Below are 21,650 nucleotides of genomic sequence, written 5' to 3'. Positions count from 1 at the left end.
GGATGAGTTATAGTTTCCAAGTCACTTTCAAAGGTGGCCCCACGTAGAGCCCCACCATAGGAAGGAGGTGCGGTGGGTCCGGTCCATCCCGGGTGTCATGACTGAGGAGGGTGACAAAATGGCAAAATGGTGATAAAGTGGGCGACACACCTCACGCCTGTCGGCAGCAGCTCTTCTGACCCGGGGGCAGAGAGTGGCAAGGTGCACCTGGCTGCAGCAGCTTCATTGCCGGGTCATGTCTGACCTGGCTGCGGAGAGTGAGCAGCAGCTTCCCCACCCCACCCCACCCCACCCCTCTCCTATCCTGAACTGTTCGTGTGGGAGGGCAGCCTCCACACCATGCCCCCCCCCTCGGGACCACACCTGCCCTGGGCAGCGCGGGCATATGCTCCACCGCTGAGCCCCACACAGACGTTTTAAAGAGAAAATGTTAAAGAGAGGCAAGTGCCTCTGATTCACACAACCCTCTGGATGCTTTATGATTCTTTGATCGGTTTTTTAGGTTCCCCAATTCAGAATGTAATCTCCATGTTATGGAAAGTATGTATTGCACAATACATGAAGAATTGTACAAGTTGTTCTGGGTTTTATTTGTATTAGGTACATGTGCTAGGAAGCCGATTTGTGCATGTCCCTTCACACAATATTTGGTTTTACTTTCCCCCCACTTGAACAGAGAACACCGGAGGCTAATCTTGTTCCATTTGTGCTCAGCCACTTCTAAATAGGATCCATCAGAATGAGTTGCTAAGTGATCTACAAATGAGGCTAGTTAGAATGCTTCTTGGATATGTGAAATACATGGCACGATAAAATATGAATGTCTTGGTACCTGACATTAATAGCTGCAAGAGCAATGGCAATCAAGCCTTAGAGAAGTGATCCTGATCCTACAGTTGATCAGTGGCTAAGGAAGGTATGAGTCATTATGCTGATTAATAAAATCATCAGTTATAAACATGGGAGAGAAGAGCTCAAATGATTTAGGCATTTCAATAGGTGAGAGCACCATTTATTCTGTACTGGAATCAATACAATCAATATAAAACAGTTACCAATATAAAATGGTTATATGATGTTATAAATAGGTTTAAACAAATACAAATGTAAATCCAATAAAAAAGTAAGAGAATGAGTTGTTGGGCTATTGCCAATTACTACTGAAGGCAGGGGGCTGCATTTTTTTTAAGTGAGTATCTGCTACACTACAAGACTAAATGGGATTAGCATTCATATCCTTTCCCCAGGGCATCCTGGGAACTATGGTTCCATGAGGGGTGGTGATATAGTACGCTCTAACAAACAATGCTTAGACTTCTCACTTAACCACTTAATTCCCAGGATTCTTCAAAGGAAACCAGAGTGGATAAACGGGTATAAATCTGATGTAAATGTTTGTAGCATAGATAGTGTCAGGTGGTGTTCAGTATACTTATGTGCTGTTCAAAAACAAAATTCAGTGGGTGGATTCCTTTTGTGACAAACTGGGAAACAATGCCAACCCCTTTGCATAGTGTACATTGATTTTTCCATTGTGCTTCACTCTCAGTTCCTCTGCGCCATTATTCTTTCCTGTGAGGTTGTGTTATTGTAGCTTTAATTAGTCTCCAGTGATCTGTAGGTGGACACACTCCAGGGTTGTTTCCTTGCAAACCAGAGGCACAGTTCACCTTATGGAACACTACATTGTCAACCCCACATTCATTATCTCCTGCATAGATGGATGCAGGCCAAGTCTCTGCAGAGTTAATGATAAAGCGTTGAGTCAAGGAAAAGGCAGACACTCCCATTAAACTACCTGCCAACCGTATATGCAGTCATATGTGTGGGCGTTTGGGTGTGGAAATCTCTAACACTATTGTATCTGGGCAGTGACAGTTGAGAAAGCCTGTGCCAATACTTTTCCCGAGAAGCAAATTTCAAAAAGATGGTTTTGCTTTTCATGTTGCTTTTATCTCAACCAGCAACACAACTCAAGCATTTTACACTGAGCGCAAGGGAATTTACTTCCTGGTAGGTACATTTAAATGTAAATGTAGTCTAAAGGTTCAAATATGCTAACATGTTCAGTGAAAAGAATGCCAGATTTAGTGTTTCAGCATAATCCATCTGGAAGTTCTCCTATGCAGTTCCCATTGAAGGGAAGGGATGTGAGTTGAGTCGGATCCCTAAGCCGCCCCGCCCCCGCTGTCTCCCAAGCCTAAGTTCCCAGGGGTTTTTCGAAGAGGGAACAGCTTATGGTGCAGATACACTCCCTATGTTATGTTGGAGTAAATGGGAAAATGCCTCCGTCTTAATCATTAATTTTATTTAGAAATGCAAACATCACTAATCATGCATACAAGTTGACATTTGACATTTGTTAGTTGCCTGTCTTTTCTGTTTGTTGATTAGGAACATTGTCACAATATATAAATCTATGCAGTACAAAATAACATTTTAAAAAATATTACAGTAGAGCAAGTAGAAATCAACATATGACTGTACAACTGCAATACTTCAATGTAGTGATTTAAAAAATCCAAAAATGTGACCCATGAAAGCTTTGAGATGCTGCTAGGAAAACGGATGAGAGCAAAGTGATGACAAGTGCTGCCATTTTTCACCCTCAAAGTGAAGATATGTATGTAAACGTGTGATATTCACATACTTTCATTCCTGTAATTACACAAAGATAATATCTCTTTCACTATATATGTACAAGTAACTAAAAGCAATATATACAGTTGTGGCTTCAACAGACATAGGACCTGGGGGTGGTCTACACATTGCATTTGCCATGCAGAAGCACCTCTGTGTTGCTGATTGCTCCACACTTGAACCTTACAGTAAGGGGAGGTTTCTGGAGGGCGATGCTTCTCCTGAAATATCATCTCATGGCAAGGCTCCTGTTCCAGGTCAGGAAGAGCCCTGGACAGAAACACCCCTGTCGGAAGTTGGGGGTACACGGCAACATTTTTTTTGCAGATCCCCACATACTATCTCATTTTGACAGTGCTGGGTGGTACCAAAGGGCAGGGGAAGGGATGGTTACAAATACTGAGGAGGCAACGGGAAAGGCAAGCCTAGGAATGAGAGCCAAGTGTTCATCCCTAGATGAATGGCATGTTGCACCAGTAACCACATCCTACTTCCTCTTCACATGGGGCCTATCCGTGCTGTGGAAGGCGCTGGTGCTGTTCCGAATGCATCAGCCACAGTAGGTGCCCTGCTGTTAGTGATGCACCCCAGATGATGTGGAAGAGAATATGCTTCTTGATGATGCGATGTGTTGTGATCATAATGGGACAAAGGCACTTGGGTGTGTTTAGAGTAATATGTAGACCAGCCCCAGGCCACAGGTGAATGTTCCACTTCTCCAATATTCAAAGCAATATGTGCCCAGAAATTTTGGCCAGGCACATTATTCATTGTAATGAAATAAATACCCAGAGTTGTTATGAAGATATTCCCACTCAGTTGTGGAAAAAAACATTGCTATGTATACTGTATTTGGATTCACTGGGGAGAAATAAACACATTCTATCCCCAACATATAGGAGGCTATCAGACAGCTCTCTGCTAGGCAGCCTGGTAAACAGAAGGGGTGCACGGCTCCAGCAAGGCCTCCTATATATCCAAATTCAAGTCACTGAGAGCTACACAAGAGAGCAGTTCCTTTGTTTTAATTCAATAGAGACTACCGTAGTTGATACCATCACCAAAATTAAGGGTTTAAATTATTTCCTGGACTACACCACTTTCAGGCCATAAGTGGGAGTGGGAGTTGCATGTTTGAACACCCCCATGCTTCAAACAAATACAACAAAAACAGCCCTACACATAGACAAATAATATTTCAGGCCAAGGCTAAACTGAACCTTTCTTCTTCACTTGATAATGTGACAGGTAACTCCTACCAACACCATGGTGGGAAATCCAGCCATGATTGCAAACAACTACCTTTACTGCCCTCACTTTGCAGGAAGAGCTTAAAGACTTGGTTCAGGTGATAGTGCATCATGGCCTCTGATAGTAACCTGCAAAGAAATTCCCAGTGGATTACTCCCACTTTTATTTTTGCATTGTTCAAGTTCTGCTTGCGAGTAATACTGGTAGCATATCAGGAAATCAGTGTGCGTATGCAGTTGCCTGTTTAAATTTGCAAAATAAATGATTATGAGAAGTTAAGCTTTATAGTCATACACAAAGTTTGTTTTCCTTATGCTTGGCTACATAAAACTTTTTTTTCAAGAAGCGTGCTTAACACATGTGACTTAACTTCTAGAACTCTGATCACTATTGCTTGGATTAAGCTAGGTGTGAATGCTAATAGCCTAAAGTGGATGGGAACCTTTGTGTGTCCATGTCACATGTGGAACCTGATTCTACACATTACACTTAGCCACTGCTTTTTTCTAAAAATATTAATAATAATGTTTAGGGGTACTCTCATTTTGACTCCATATTATAATTCAAATTGGGAAAACAAATACAGTAAATGGAAAAAAGTACAAAGATTCACAAAATGTTTAAGGGTATGCGTACCCCCAGAAAAAAAAGCACTGCACTTAGCCTATATTACAAAGCACACCAAGAGTTTAAGGCTTTTAAGATCCAGCAGAAGGCTGCAGGGCTCAAAGTTATTGTGAGATGAAGGCATGATGTTTTACACTAAAATGTGTGTAAAATACAGTAAGCCATCAGGCACAGGTGTGTGTTCACTTATAAATATACATTACCATACACTATTACCAGGACACCATTGTAAACAGCTACCAAATAACAAATGATGAAGCAAAAACTAGATGGGGGGAATTGGGCCCTCCCGTAGCATAGAGCCCTCTTGCTTAGAGTTTCTCTAGTCATCAGCCCAGGTTCTTGGCCAGTCTCTGCAAGCCTATAGAGGTATGTCAAGTCACTATGCAAAACAAGTGGGTTGTGATGTAAGAGGAGGTACAATGTGCTTTTGTTTTGAGAAATGCACTCGGTTCTTTGCAGTGTGTTTTTGCAGGGCAATTATTCCCCTGAATGCTCTGGAATGCATTTGAGGGTCATGGCCCATCATGGCTCAATACAAATTGAGGCTGGTGACCCAGGAACTCACTATGCTTCATAAATCTATCAGAACCATCAAACAAATGGCCCTGCTGATACAACTGGGCATCAGAATCCATGTCTGTATTCTGTTCTTCATCATAGCAGCCAACAGCTGGCTTCTTTAAAACTCTACCATTTTAGCCCCTTCAAATTGCAGGTTTGGGGTGGGTGACTGTTTGATCAGTTCTCCCATGGAAAAAACAACCCCAGTGCTCATGTCCTCTTTATAGGCTTCCTATAGGTACCTGGGTGGTTCCTGTGAGAACAGAACAAGGGACTAGATACTAGGTATTGGGCATGATCCAGTAAGACTCCAGTAATCTTAACAAATATTCCCTTCTCATACAAAACTAGATTAGCTTGAGATTTTAGCCCTAACATCTAAGGCTATGGAATGCCTTTTGTGAGGAAATTTAAAGGCTGGCTAGACCTATCTACCTGAAGGGGGCCCACCAACAGACATTTCGCCTATGGCCCTCTCAATCCTTGACCACCTGAGCTGCTGTTTGTGTAGACAAGCTCTATCCTGAGTATTTTCCAGTCACCTTCGTCTAGTCAGGCAGCTGGAACCAGATTATCATAAAGCCCAGCATAAACTAGCCTCAGTTGTTGCCATTGGTTAGATTCAGATTCAGATTCAAATGAAGCAGCAGATCCACCAGGGATTTTGAGTGGGGGTGGGTGGGATTTAGTATTAAAAGGACTGTTCATTTTTAGCACAGTCCATAGGGAACCTTTGGACCTCTAGATGTTGCTGAACCACAACTCCCATCACCATGACCACCAGCCCTGCCTGCTGGGGCTGATGGGAGTTGTAGTTCAGTAATATCTAAGATGGAAGATGGTTCCCCACGCCTGCCATAGAGTGTCTACCAATTCCTAATATTTTTTTGAATTTATCTGTTCCAAGCACATATACACTTAGATGCTCTGTGGAAGCATCTCTATATTGCTTATTGGGCTGCAATACAATACTGCAGATCACTCTATGACTCTGCCAACACCTACTGCTATGAGGTTGCTGTTGTAAAATGAACAGAATATACCTGTTTCTCCTTAACCTGGCAATCCTGAGTGCAGAAATGGATTCATCTGCACATGACACCAATACACAGCAAGTTTTCTTTTCTTTTTGCAAAATGTGCTATTGAACATGGAGCTGAAAAGCCTGGGGATTTTAATGCTGGGGGAGTGTTGCTCAGGAGGTCTTGATAACTTTACAGATAACTACATATAATCCAATATTTTGAGATAAAAAGGAAAACACACACATACATGAATGAGGAAACTGCATCTGCCCTCATGTCTTCCTGGTATGAGCAAACTAGATGCAAGTTACACAAATAGCAAACAGTTGCCAGCAAGGCTGAAATGAGGTTTTGTGTCCTCTCTGTCACCAGAGAAACCCTGAGTGTTTACTATTATTTATGAAACTGTAAAGAACGGAAATGGGTTTCTTTTAAGTATCTCAGAAGCAATCTGCATGAATCCTCCAAATCCCAAATTAGAAATTATCCCAAATAGATTTGCAAAGCTTTCCCTTTTGTTTACATATCTAGGTGGCAGTCCTGAGCCATATGTACTTGTAGGTTACATTGAGATTAGTGAGACAGTTACGGTAAGAGACTTGCCTGTCTTTTTCTACTTATCTAAGCAATTCTCATGAAGAGGCTGCAAAGCTCAATGGAGGAACACGCGCTTTGCATGTAACGGATGCCAGATTCAGTCCCTGGCATCTCAGGTTATCAGAGTTGGAAAAGACCAAGGAGAGCCATATTGAATTAGATGGACCCCATTGTGTCACCTAGCGTAAGCACTCCGACTCAAATAACAATGCGAGGCTGTCAGTACTCCACGACCAGTTCCACCTGCACCAGCATTAACTCTTTGGTATAACTCTTGGATCAAGCATTGCATCTTCCATGGATCACATGCAGCTTCACTCTGCACCCTTAAAAATATTGCCACTCTAAGCATCAGCTCAGCTTACTTGTGTGTTGGCCATGATTCAAAGGGAATTTACTAGTGCATGGTACCATTTATTATTGCAATTTCACACTGCTCATCGAAGGAGAGAGAGATGTGGTTCTCTGTGAGAAATAGTAATGCTCTTTTAAGTGGTTTGTATTAACAGGTGATATGGTTAGATTAGATTTACAGTCCTTCATATCCTACCAACTATTATCTGAAATGTGAATTTCCTATATCTGAGTAGCTTTACTTGGCCAGTCCCTGCAAAGCTAGAGAGGTATGGCAATTCATTATACAAAAGAAGCAAGATTTTGCACATAATACGGTAGTAGCCAAATTGATCCGTTGTTCCTGCCTGTAGTTATAATTCCATACCCAAAGCCTTGTCTAGCACTGTTTATAGCTGAATGAAGTTGGAAATGTTAATGAAAATGTGAACTTTGAAACTAGTGCCATAAAATACAGAAATATCTAAATTTTGACCTGTGTTTTTTTTGTAGGTGACTGTTCATTGGAGAGAGGACCTTGAACTTAGAGCAATCTTTGTGTGTACAGTGGTACCTCGCAAGACGAAAATAATTCGTTCCGTGGGTTGCTTCGTCTAGCGATATTTTCATCTTGTGGAAACAAACGGCAGGAGGCAAAAAAAAAGCAGCAAAGAAATCGTCTTGCAAGACGCGGCCATAGAAAGCTTTGTCTTGCGAGGCAACAAAGAATCGCTAGACGCTTTCGTCTAGTGAGTTTTCCGTTGGGCGAGGTATTCGTCTTGCGAGGTACCACGGTACCTAGAAATTATGTTGTTGTTTTGGGGGTTTTCTGTTACAGAGGTGGCAAAATGGAATTATTGGAAAGCAGGACACATTTGGAATGTAGATATACTTATTGTAAACAGCAGTTTGGGGTTGTGGAGTTTGTTTTGGTGTGCTACAATCAACTGCATTCATCATTTACAGTAAAATAATAAGAATAATATTGGAAAATTACAAAGAAAAAACCCTGAATGTTTAATATACAGCTTCAGAACCAACCAAGCCGACAATAATGAGGTCTATGCACTTTGCAATTGCGGGTTTAAAGAAGTTTGCATTTATAAACCTAGAACCTGACCCAACTGTACGTGTTTAACAATGGGTGACCCAAGATAGATATGTGCACCAAGCCAGTTTTAGCAAAATGTGCCTCCACACCAGTAATGCAGGTGAAGGGCTCTTTATGCACACAAATCTCACTTGCTGGGGTGAAGTGCCTATTTTTGAAATGGCCACAAATCTCCCACCCAGGCACTTCAGGATGTGGCCAGTTGGCCTCTCCAGCTGTGAATGAGAGAGATTTTCTTACAGATATTAGGCAAGTAATGTGGTAGGTTGATCTCCACTGTGGTAGCCAAGAGAATGGGACGTCCAGCTCGGAACCCTGGCTGGCTGGCTGGGAGAGGGGTTCTCTTATCTATGTCCAGTCAAACCCTACACCCGTGGGATGCGAGTGTAGGAGAAATACGGAGTTCTGTTGAGCTAAAAACAGCATGTTTGTAACACTTTCTAGGTGCAAGTTCTCTTTTTACCCTTTCCTAATAAGAGACCATTTTCTGATTACTACCATACTACAGTACTTGGTTTCAACTTGTTACTTACTGACCAAATAGCTACAGTGCAGTGTTATATGGAAGCACGCTGCTTTGAAGCAATGTAAAACCAAGAGTTTTTATAACAAGTACCGGTACCTTGATAAAGCTTTGATGAAACCTTATATAAACAGTCTCCCAATGTTGCTCCCCCCCCATTTAAAATAGTTCAAGTTGATACAGTTTAGGCACCTATGTTTGGTAGCCGCATGACAGATGAGCAAGCAACACAGACAAGCTCAGGGACAACGTGGGGCTCACAAGCCTCTGAGAAATTCCTCTGCAGAAGTCTCACTTATTTCATAGGGTATTTTACCAGAGAACCCTGGAAAACAAATCCATAATGCCTAAAAACCACAAACTTGCTATTTTGAACTTAAATGCATTGTTCCCCAGTGATACATTTCCCTATATTCAGGGGTGGGTGGGAATGATAAAGGCATCGAGTTCGTGAAGTTTTTTTTAAAAAAATCCCCTCAACTCGCCCCCATGGGGTAGGTAGGACTGTATCAAACTTTATAGACAAGGTTTCTGCAGCAGGAAGTTGATGTGGTAAAATCATCTCAGTATGAAATGACATTGATGGGGCGGGGGCAGGGAGAGTGATTTAATGAAGTCATCTAGGGGCATGCCATATATGGTCCTGATTCCCCAAATGTATTTATAGCAAATGTGAAACCAAACCATTTGAGTGCAAAGTCCAGCGTTGGTTTCCTCCTCCGTGAGTGGAGGAACTCAGCACCACTCATTTTGAGTACAGATCTGTTTGCCAGCTGAGGCTGTAGAGAGTGTGTCTTCATTGTCCTTCCTGTGTTACATAAATACTTATCCCTGAGAAAGTTGAGAGGAGGTTGTGGAGTGGTGGAAAGTCAATCCAGTTCAGTTAGGCATTCCTCTTTTGTAACCTCTTTTTTATATATATAAAATTTGCTTTGACACCTGAGCAAAGGTATTTTTTAAAAAATATACACATATATAGATATATTTAAAAACAATTAACAGGAACATCTTCTTAAGGCTCTGAAGAGTGAAGGCTGGCAGACAAAATAACTGAAAATCTTGACCAGGAAGAAAAATTGCTGGCGGGAAGATAGAGAAGAGGTTCATCCATTGTGCCGTAGATAATCTGCTGGGGAAATGATGCAAAGAAAGAAAAAGACAAGCAAGCAAAATGTGCAACGCAAATAAAACTCCAAAAATGATATCTATAAAATGATAAGAGCAAAGTGCTGGCATCCAGTGCAGGCAGGCCTACGGGGAGCTTGAAGGGCTGATGGTGGGACTAGATGCGTCTGAACGGCTATAGTCACTGACCGATCCTGTCCGGGAGCTGCTGCCGCTCCTCCTCTTGAGCATGCTGGGGTGGAAATTGCTGTGCCGGCGGGCGTGCTTCGTCAAGTGGTCACTGCGCATGAATCGCTTCTCACAGAGAGGGCAGCCAAACTTTTTCTCTCCAGTGTGAGTGCGGAAATGCCGTGCCAGCTCATCGGAACGGGCAAACTTTTTGTTGCAATCTTCCCAACGGCATTCAAAAGGCCTCTCGCCTGTTGAGAGAGAGAAAGACAGACTATGAAATAGCCGTATGTGTTTTATTATTTTTTAATTAAAATGTTTCTACCCTGAAAGACTCTGGAGGCAGGCAGCTTACAGCATTTTAAAATAATAACAAAATAAAAGCTGCAGCCTAGTCCTATTCATATTTACTCAGGTAAAAGTTTCCTAGCATCATAGCAGCAGCAGCAGCAGCAGCAGCAAGACAATCAGTTTTTATTAAATGCCCAAGAAAATGGAAAGCTCTACAATCCAGAAATGAAATGAATAAAATAACAACAAACTTGCGGCTAAAATAATGAAAGTGGGTTCGTGACAAACTGAAATGGATAGAGGAATGCAAAGGTGAGACACTGGATCCCTGAGAGAGTTCGTGGGTTTTCTGCATAGGAATGCTGCCCTGCCCTGCTTAGCATGCAGACTTTATATGCAGCAGCAGCAGCAGAAGTTAGTTTAGTTAAATGAATCCTTGCTTGGAAAACACCTTTAGTTGGAAGGTACCGTGTTTCTCCTAAAATAAGACGTGCCTCTAAAATAAGCCATGGCACGATCTTTTACAAGCAAAAAAATATAAGACATCCCCCAAAAATAAGACGTCTTGGGGGTACCTACCAGACCCAGCAGGAGCCGGCAAACGCAGCAGCGCACGCTGCGCCGCGCCCCAGCCCAGCGGGAGCCCCAGCACAGCGACGCACCGAGCTCCGGCTGAACGGGCCCCAGGACCCGGCAGCGGGCGGTGCGCGAAGTCGCAGCAGCCGGCAGGAGCCGGCAGCAGACCCAGCCGCGCCGCGCCGCGCCGCGCCGCGCCGCGCCGCACCGCGTCAAGCCCAGGGACCCAGCAGTGGGCTCAGCGGGCGGCGCGCGAAGCCGCAGCAGCCGGCAGGAGCCGGCAGCAGCCCCAGTCACGCCGCGCCGCGTCAAGCCCAGGGCCCCAGCAGTGGGCTCAGCAGGCGGCGCGCGAAGCCGCAACAGCCGGCAGGAGCCGGCAGCAGCCCCAGCCGCGCCGCGCCGCACCGCGTCAAGCCCGGGGACCCAGCAGTGGGCTCAGCGGGCGGCGCGCGAAGCCGCAGCCGCCGGCAGGAGCCGGCAGCAGCCCCAGTCGCGCCGCACCGCGTCAAGCCCAGGGACCCAGCAGTGGGCTCAGCGGGCGGCGCGCGAAGCCACAGGAGCCGGCAGCAGCCCCAGTCGCGCCGCGCCGCGCCGCACCGCGTCAAACCCAGGGACCCAGCAGTGGGCTCAGCGGGCGGCGCAAGAAAGCCCCGTACCATACTTACCGGTAACAATGCTGTACCATGCTTAATAAATAATAAGACATCCCCCGAAAATAAGCCGTGATGTGTTTTTTTTTTATAGGAAAAATAAATATAAGACGTGTCTTATTTTAGGAGAAACACGGTATTCAGACTGAGTTTGATATAAAGTAAGAAAGGTTATGTTTACTAATGGAACTACATCAGGGGTCTGCAACCTTTTTCAGATGTGGGCTGGTACCCCCCTCAGACCTTGTGGGGGGCCGGACTAAAAAAAATTGGCGGGGGGGGGGGATGAATGAATTCCTATGCCCCACAAATAACCCAGAAATGCATTTTAAATAAAAGCACACATTCTACTCATGTAAAAACCACACTGATTCCTGGACTGTCCGCGGCCCCCGGGCCTTAGGTTGCCTGAATGACATTCTCAATAGGGAAGCGTTCTGTGGTCCTAGCTAGCTATTTAGTTGGAGGAGCAAAGAATCCATGCTTATACTTACCAGTCTAAATAAACATTAAAGAGGGGGGCGAGAGGTCAGGATAGTGATAAAAGTATAGGGATAGTCTGGGAAGCTGGAGGTCTCTTGCTTTGTCTTAACCAGTGCAAACCCCTCTGAACCAGCTGAGTTGCACCCAAATACCCAACGGCCCCCACCTACGTGCTCTCAGTAGAAGTTTCTACTCAACAGGAAGCAACACTTCTCCATTTTGCTCATCCAACTTTATGCACATTACGGTGTTATTTAGTCATGTTGCTTTAGGGAACCCATACAAAAAACTCTGTTGTTGTTGTGTTACACTTATTCATCCCTTTCTACACACACACACAAATGCCACTTCACCTGTATTTCAAGGCAGCTTACAAAAATAAAAAACAAACAGCACTTTATAAAAGCTGTAAAACACTTTAAAAGCAAGTGCAGTAAGAAGTATCATAAAACATAGTGAAAAACCATAATAAAAAACCAGAAAGGCTGCATATAACTGCAATAAGCAAGGAATTAAATTCAGCCTCTGGAGCTTGCTTAACAAGCGGGCCTCAATAACAGTGGCAAAATGCCAACAAACCTCCCTGGGTCGGAAGTTCTCATGTCTGGGTACAGCAAGAGAAGGTCTCTGTAGGTGATCTTAGTTAGTGGGCAGGTAGCTCACTTAGTTAGGGGAGAAGGTAGCTCATCAGGAACCGCATTCTAAAGCATTACAGCTTCACAATCCAAACTTTCTGGGACACAGTTTGGAATCTACTGTAGATTCTAGATAACTTTACCATTAGATCACAAGATATTAATTCCAAAGTTTAGTAATAAAGTTTTTTTAAAAAACAACAACAACAACCTCATTTTACATCCCATATCAGTGTATTGAAGGTGAATGAGGGGATATTTTTAAAAGAAATCCATTATGAGTTCCATGAAAACCATAACTCTGCTTTTTGTTAGTTTCACTGGTTATGGTTCCTGTCTCATTGCTTCCCGGCCACTCATGATATCACATCCAGCAGTGGCTTTCCCTCAACATCCATTGTTTAGCTCTCTTCTTTCTTAGCCAGATTGCGTTCCTTTTGAGCTGCTTTTTGCACAGGAGAAGGCCATGTGGTTCATGCATCAGGTTTTGACAGGGAGATGAATGAGGAGGCGTGATGAGGTTGTCAGTTCCACTTGCCCCTTGAATTATATCAGGCATGTTTTCCCTAATTCAGCTAGCACTCTACAGTTTTAATGAAATCAGACCACAGAAGCTGAATGTACAACAAGCTTTAATAATACTAAATGTAGGAAAGAAGAATATCCATCAAATTGCCAGTGTCTTCACCTAACCATAAGATGAATAGATAAAAATAAATAAATAAGGAAGACCAGCTTGGCTACTCTTACTTGACCTTCTTGTTTGAATTACCCGTTTCTTCCAAGGGAGCAGAAGTACTTGCCATTACTGCTAGGACCAATCATAATAATTTTTACATTTATACCCCACCCATCTGGTTTCCCCAGCCACTCTGGGCAGCTTACAACATCTATATATATAAAAATGTAAAAATAATGAAAGGGCTCCACTTTTCTCCGTAACTGCTTGACTGATCGTCCTGAAATTTTGACACAACGATCCAGGCCACTCCCCGAGTGTTGTTAGAAAAAAACAACTCACACATCTCACACCTCCGCAGGTAAAAACCTGTTTTTCAACAAAGTAAAACAGCGCCCTCAAGTGGATTTCCTCCCACAGCACACCCCCTCCCTTCCAGTTAAATCTACACCACACCCACAAACCCTGCCTCCACCACGAGATCCACCACTCACATATATCCATCCGGCAGAAGTGTCGAAGACCTCAACAGAGACACACGACATCAACGTCTTGACCTCCTACAAGCTTCCTAAAATCTTCTTTTGCAGCAACAAGGCCCAAACAACTGAAAACAGGCCTTTTGCAGCAACAAGGCCCAACATTGCCAAGTGGAGGTAGGGGCCTGCCTGGGGGGGGATGGGGGCCCGAGTAGGGGGCAGGGACAGGTAATGGGTCAGTGGGGGGAGACGCAGGGATGAAACCTGACTTCCGATTCATCGCCAGAGCCATCCGGCGGGGTTTCCCTCGAGCTCCGAGGGAGCCCGGCTTTGCGAGGGGGGGAGCCGCGAGAGCGACTCGGCCCCAGAAAGAGCCCCAGATTGGGCGTTCTGGGGAAGAAGTGCTCGGCGGAGCTCCAAAAGCGACTCCCCTACTCCCCAGCAAGCTCCATTAGGAGCCCTGGAGAGAGTGGGGTGGTAGTCGCGGGAGCCATTTTCAAGCATCACTGTCACCCTCGCAAAGTGAAGCTTCGTGCCGGCGGCAGAGAGCGGTGGATTTTTCCAATTAGAAGATCGGGCTACATTGGGCACCGTGAGTAAAGAGATTCAAAAAGCTTCATTTTTCAAGTAAAAGATTTGGTCACGGCTTTAAAAGGAAGTCAGGTTCCTCCCTTGTGTGAAACGAGATGCAGTAATTTGACCTCGGCTGACAGGGTGAAAGGAAACAATCAATTTACCAAGAATTTGACTCTTAAACTCTCTCCTGGAGCAGGTCAGGGGGAGAGGTGTGAATTGCTTTAAAGTGCCTGCAAATCTTCAAGAAAAAAAAATCTAAGGAAAGTCCCCCAGGAAGTTGGATCTGGGTGCCTGGAGGGATCAGTGAATGGACTTACAATATAGATTTAATAAAGAGTGGATTATTTTATTGAACTTGGATCTGTTAAATTTAAAGTGAATTTGAAAATGTGTACATGATTATGGACTAAGATTTTGAGTTATAAACACAAGATTTAAAAGGGGAAAAGATATCCAGAGTGGACATGAAAATGGCGCTTGAGGTTTGTTAACATGACTCCTGTCATCTCCGGCTTTGTTATCTGCTGTTCTCCCATGGAATTTGAAAAAGCAAAAATGACTCTAGACACAACATCATCACAAGATCTGTGGCAAAAGATTCTTTTGGAACTTTTGGACATTAAACAGGAACTGGTCAGGAACAACAAGCAGCTGCGTGAAGCTAATAAACAACCAAGTGAAGAAAGTGAAAGGAACTGCTTGGACATTGAATTTGGAGAAGAGACAACATTGGACCATGCAGAGGAACATGAAGAGCAATTACCAGCTTCAGACAATGCCACAAATAATAAAGAATTTAAATGTTGCAAAGAAGAGGAGGAAGAATATTGGAATGCTCCACAAGTGGGAGATGTGGAACAGGATTTAAAAGTGGACCAAGGGCTCCTCGAGGGAGAACCAGAGGATATTGTTGCTCTCCTAGTGAGAGAGGGAGGGCAATGTACACTCTGGGAAAATGGGAAGGTAATTGGAGGATGTTGGGAAACAGGTGGAAACGGGGGAAAACAGCAAAGCTGTCTGAAAAAAGTCAGCTTTGGGGAAAGGGTGGGAGTGGGTTAAAAATTTAAATACTTGATGTTAGGATGGATTGATTGGAAAGGTCCGAGACTGGAATGAATTGCGGAATTCACTGATCCACCTGGGAAATCTAGATCCAGGAGGGGGGGGGGTGAAATTGTTTTTAGTTTGTTTAAAGGTATTATGAGAGAAATTGTAGTATTATAAATTGTGAATCATTGTTGATAAAAATGATAAGCTAAGGGGAGAAATAATAGCAAGATATTGGAAAAAAATTTTTAGAGATATGAATTAAATGTTTGAATGTTAAAAAAAACACAGGGATGAAACCTGCCCTCTCCACAGTATCTCGCCTCGGCTTTGCAGACTAGGCTGAGTGGATTTAGGGCCTGCCTGGGTGGGGGGTGGCAGGGGCCAAATAGGCCACAGCATAGATAGAATCAACTGAATATGGGCCTTTTACAGGGCCGTGCCTTTGGGTAGAATAAATGTTATTTCACATGACACACACGGGTAGGGGAGTCAGGGTTGGGACAGGGAAATTTTTTACGGAACACCCGCACTGGGGGAATGATTGTGTGCAAAATGAACGGTTCACAGGGATAACCCGGGGGGGGGGGTTGGGTGGAGGAGAGGAGGGAAATCACAGGGGTAAACCGGGGGTGGGGGAAGAGGGGCATAATAGGTCATGGATCAGGACAGAGTTGGGGGATTCACAGGGATGAGGGGGCAATCACAGGAATAAGCCGGGGGGATGAGGGGAGGAGTGAGGGGATCACAGGGATACCTCATGGATCGGCACAGGGTAGGGGAAATCACACAAATAACCCACAGCAACGCGTGGCAGGGCCAGCTAGTCCTATATAATAAAGTGCAAGTGTCTCTGCGTCCAGATTCCGTGTGTCCCTGGGTTACTGCGCATGTGCCCAAGGGACACAGGGATTGGAGGCAGAGACAACCGCCGCTCCGCCAACCTCCGCTCCGAAGCCCCATCTCATGCTGGAGGTGCTCTGCGAGGTGGCGAAGGAGAGAAGCGCTCCTCCCTCCCGCCGCCTTGCCACGCACTGCCGGCATGGGACAGCACTTCCTCGGCGAAGGCAAGCAGGTGAGCTGTCTGCCTGCTTGCCGTAGCCGAGGAACTCGAAGTGGCAGCGGGCAATTCGGCTGGGGGACTGGCTTGGCGGTGGCGGGAAAAAGGGGAGGAATTCCTCCCCTTCTTCCCGCCACCACCAAGCCAGTCCTGGAGCCGAAGTATGGCGTGGCAGGGTTTTCCGCCATTTGCCTCCCCCTGGGTGGGGGGGAGGGAGAAGCAGAAGATCCGATCAGTCTTCGGCTTCTCCCTCCCCCCGCCCAACAGAGCCGGCATTTGGCTCTGTCAGGTGGGGGGAGGAAGAAGCAGAGGATCGGATTGCTTCTCCCTCCCCCCACCCGACAGAGCCAGCAACCAGGCCCCGGGGTTCGGAGAAGTGCTGCGCAAGCGCTTCTCCGAACCACAGTATGTCTCTTTCCTGTCGGCGGCTGGGGGAGAGGAAGGAAGGAGGAGAAAGCAGCCCTTTCTCCTCCTTCGTTCCTGTCCCCCTGCCGCCAACAGCAAGGACAGGTCCCAGGGTTCGGAGAAGCGCTGCGCAGAGGTCTAAAATTTATAGGGTCCGTTTTTAACAGTCCTGTGTGACACCTTTATGACCAACCAGTTCAGGCTTCAATCCTGCACATACATATGAGGGAGCAATCCTCGTATTGGATTTCAGTAGGACTTATTCTTGAATAATGTACAGTTATTGCAGCACGAACCTGCATTAGAAATTGTGCAGTACTGACCCCCTTTTGAACCAACCCCCTTTTCTGTGCCAAGTGCTGATGAAAGTGAAAGGTTAAAATGCCCATTGCTTTTTTACTGAGGAGGATGGGGAAAGAACTGGGACAGCTTGGCCATGCCCTGTGAGCTCTCATTGGCCATGCCCCTGTGACCCCCTAGCTGCCCCACCAAGTCCAGTGGGCACTCAAACCAGGGTCTCTGCTAGGCACTCTAATTGGCAGATGTAGCATTTTCAAGAGGCTAGAAACAGGAACTGAACATGCTTGGTGTCACAGGTACGATATTATCCTGCACTTAAGAACTGCTACAAGATTATTTGGTGTCTTGTGGAAAACAGCCTACAAAGTTAGCCTAAACCTAAAGCTTTGCACAAACACCACAGAAACAAACATGCCATAGGGTATTAATTATGATGAGACTTTGCTCTGCACCAACACCCTGTATGGAAACTCTCAACTGGGGTTGAGGGGTGGGGATGCGGTTTTTTGAGCAGGTGAGATTGTACAAAGTGCCCTTCTGTTCCTGGCAGGAAATAAAGCAATCAAGAGAAATGGAGATTATAGGAACTCATTGCCTCATATTTATTAGGGAAGTAGCAATGTGGCAAAGTCTTCTTGCAGCAAAACTGCAAAACCATGCTTGTTGTTGGACTCTGAGAGGGGGAGTAAAAATTTACTTTCTCTCCAGTACTGTGTTTTGAAGGCAACCAAAGAGAGGAATGGCAAACCTTTAGCTAACCTAGTAAGCGTTCCCTCCCTGCTCAAACTGCGCTTCTTACTCCTTGTTGTGTTATTAAACAGCTTTGGAGTAAAGCAGGGATACCAGAGAATGGTGTCTGTGTGCCAAGGCAGCAAGCCACAGTTGCAAGCCACACTTCTGTGCCAAAACCACATCAGATTTGGCAAAAGCTGAGGATCTGGCTGAACACATTGAACCAATCTGAAGAGGGTTTATTTCCTAAAGGCTTTCACATATTCCCCAGATAGTTGAGGGAAAGGGATGCTGCTTTCTAGTCCCTGTCACACATACAAATTATAATAGAAACAGGAGTCACCGCCCATCCTTCACTCACACCTGGGGGTGGGGGCTCGCTCACATGATCCCCTACCTGATGAGTTAACACTTACGTTAAAAGCTGGCCATTCCTAGTAGGTTACTGTAGCAGGAGGGAGCTGTAGTAGAGGTTTCTTACAGTCAAGAGATGAACAAATTTTATAAAATAAAACAAATAATAAATAGTGTTTTCTACCTGACATTCACATGAGTTGCCTTGAGGCTGCCAGCTGATTTTAGACTTTTATGTATTGTTTTATAGCGTGTCCTCCCTTAAAGAGGGCATGTGTTGCAGTGTGACCTGGCAACCGAACGCTGTGTTGTGGGTGGGTACGATTGGATAGCCACAACACCCTATTGGTAGGTCCCTTGATGCTGGGTTTAATCAGGCCAATGGGACGCTAGCCAAACCGATCAAGGGCTCATGCACGTGTGCTCATGCACGTGACTCAGAGCTTCCTCTTTTGGTCAGTGCATCAGAACACCCACCCACCTCTCCCTATTTTTAGGGCTTGCCCGCTTGACCTTGCTATACCATCGTGTGTCGCCTGTCGGGCACGGCAGGAATTTTCCCCACTTGGCTGATTGGCTGGTGCCACTTGGGTTTCGCCTGCTGCGTAGCAAATCACCACAACTTGTATGGTTGTGGATAGGCTCTGGTTCAGGGGATAGGGATTGGGGAATGGTCTTGCCATCCCTATGTGAAGGGTATTCCATTAAAGGAATCCAGGGACTCAATGGTTTGGTCAACCCTGAGAGGGGTTGTGCCCGTGTGTGCTAGGGGAACATCTGGGTGGTGGACATAGCATGTCCCCGGCTTTCTGCCATTCCAGGTGTTCACCCTAGGCCAGGCATCCCCAAACTTCGGCCCTCCAGATGTTTTGGACTACAATTCCCATCATCCCTGACCACTGGTCCCGTTAGCTAGGGATCATGGGAGTTGCAGGCCAAAACATCTGGAGGGCCGCAGTTTGGGGGTGCCTGCCCTAGGCTGACCTATGTTGGTACCCAGGGTCAGCGCTGCCTGCAAGGGTGCAGGGAGCTAGTTGAACCAGAGCCTATGCAACCACTCACCTGATGTAATCAATAAAGTTGTGGTCTAAATTCTGCCAAAAACCAAACCAAAATTTGAGTCTTGTCTGAATTTATTTATAGGGGGAGGTTTAAAGGTCTAAACACACAAATCATATGGTGTAACTTAAGTATCTTGTCATAAGGACAACAAATACTGGAAGCAGAGCAGCAAGATGGGCCTACTTACAATTTAGGTCTTATCTGTTTGCCAATTAGGTAAAGGGACCCCTGACCATTAGGTCCAGTTGTGACCGACTCGGCACTCATCTCGCGTTATTGGCCGAGGGAGCCGGCGTACAGCTTCCAGGTCATGTGGCCAGCATGACAAAGCCGCTTCTGGCGAACCAGAGCAGCACACAGAAACACCGTTTACCTTCCCGCTGTAGTGGTACCTATTTATCTACTTGCACTTTGACGTGCTTTCGAACTGCTAGTTTGGCAGGAGCTGGGACCAAGCAACAGGAGCTCACTCCATCGGAGGGATTCGAACCACCAACCTTCTGATCGGCAAGCCTTAGGCTCTGTAGTTTAACCCATAGCACCACCCGCATCCCAAATTACTCATCATTAAATGCATGTCAGTTCAGTGCATATCCTTGAAGGCATGCATCTAATTAAAACATAACCTGCATAATAAAAACTATTTTTAAAAATGTGTTAAAATTACAATCTTGCATACATCACGTAGCAACTTCACTTCTGCCCAGAAGAACAAACAAACATAAAGAACAAACTCATACCAACATGTTGTATTTATATTGGGTTCCTGAGGACTCTTAGGAGGCACTACAGTGCCTTCAAAGCAGTTTGTTGCAAAGGAAATTGCACAGAGCCTTCTCGGTAGTGACACCCTCCCTGTGGAACACACTCACATCAGATGTCAAGGAGATAAATAACTATACAACTTTTATAAGACATAGGAAGGCAGTCTTGTATCAGGAAGTTTTTAATGTTTGATGGGCAGGGTACAAATAATAAATTGTTATTTTTTTTGTTTTGTTTTGTTATGATTATGCCTTCTCAGAAAGAAAGATTTTTTGAAGCTGGAACAGGAACGTTAACATTGGCAAGCACTGCATGGCAGCATTCGCTGTTGATTGCCAGTCACTGTGGATGTTTCACAAATGCTTGATCCTCTCTACGATCAGTATCAACCCTACTGTGAAGAGAGGAGAGAAATGGATGGGGATTCGGATGAGTGGACAGAGACCTTCTCCTTCTGTGGTATCTTGTTATCTATTGGCAAATAAAGACCTAAGCAACTTGGGACCAGCTACCTTTGAGAATACCTTCACTAGTATAATCCTTTCCAGTTCCTTAGGTCCTCAGCCAAATGCTCCTGAGGTTTGTCGTATCTTCACTAGGACCAGGGACTGTAATATACCGTGTTTCTCATATTTTAAGGCATCCCTACAAAATAAGGCATGGCAGGATTTTCCTGAGGTGGAAAAATATAAGGCATACCTCGAAAATAAGCCGTACCGGGTGGTGGAAGAAGGTCTGTGGCAAAGAAGGGTTGCTGCTGCCGCGTTAACCCCCGAGACCCGGCTGCAGCTTCAGCGCGCGCAGCCCCAGGACCCGGCTGCAGCCTTTGCCTGCCGCGCGCGAAGACCCGGTGGGAGCAGGTCTGTGGTCTGTACAGATACCGGTACCGGTACTTAATTAAAAAATAAGAGATCCCTTGAAAATAAGCCATGCTGTGTTTTTTTCAGGAAAAAATTAATATAAGACATGTCTTATAATATGAGAAACACGGTAGTGGGGCCTGCCTTTTTGGATGCACTTTGCGAAGACATCAGGCAGGCACCAATGCCTACTTAAAGCCTGCTTAAAACACACCTGTTCACCAAGGCTCCTCCCAGGAGCAGGAGATGACCCTTTCCCAAGTATGTTTATATGTCCATCTGATTTGTGATATATTTTGCGTTTATTTTATGGATGTAGTTTTATTGCTGATCTCATGTCATTCACTGACATATTTTTCTTTAAAGTGGGTGGCATATGCATTTTTGCAAATAAATAAATCCTTGCACAGACAGGAGACCGCCCCTGGTCTCCTGCAAGGCTCCACCAGTGCAAGCCAGTAACTGGTCAGAGTTGGAAGTGTGATGTGAGAGAAGCAGGCCTCAGTCGCAACAACTTGAAGCAATCTTTGCAAACGAGGTGGTGTAAATGAAAACCTTTCCAGGGGAGTCAGTTATAAGCCCCACATCTTTGGTATAAGGCACTCCACTTGTGGATCCATCTGAACAATTGGCTTATTAGTAGAGTCTCTCCTTATTTGAGGAGGAAAGTCAAACCATTGCACACCTCACAAGTGGGCAAAGCAGAGACACGGCTCCCACAGCACGTGAATT

General features: G+C 45.2%; 1 protein-coding gene and 1 long non-coding RNA gene across 2 annotated transcripts in view; one reads left to right on the top strand and one right to left on the bottom strand.

The window, feature by feature from the left end:
* Window positions 1-739: 739 nt before the first annotated feature.
* LOC148683608 (uncharacterized) lies at window positions 740-20,560 on the top strand. The gene is made up of 2 exons (XR_015946754.1): window positions 740-2,013; window positions 20,318-20,560. It is a non-coding gene; the product is annotated as an uncharacterized LOC148683608 (long non-coding RNA).
* The window catches only part of KLF13 (KLF transcription factor 13), a 40,457-nt gene continuing 21,094 nt past the window's right edge, over window positions 2,288-21,650 (bottom strand). Inside the window, exon 2 of the mRNA XM_035131247.3 lies at window positions 2,288-10,215. Coding sequence (XP_034987138.3) covers window positions 9,923-10,215 — 293 coding nt within the window. The 3' untranslated portion in view covers window positions 2,288-9,922. The remainder of the gene's footprint in view (window positions 10,216-21,650) is intronic.

The sequence above is a fragment of the Zootoca vivipara genome, chromosome 13 (assembly GCF_965207765.1).
Source record: "Zootoca vivipara chromosome 13, rZooViv2.hap1.1, whole genome shotgun sequence".
Lineage (NCBI taxonomy): Eukaryota > Metazoa > Chordata > Lepidosauria > Squamata > Lacertidae > Zootoca > Zootoca vivipara.
Note: the sequence above shows the minus strand (reverse complement) of the source record. Positions and strands in the feature narration are given on the sequence as shown.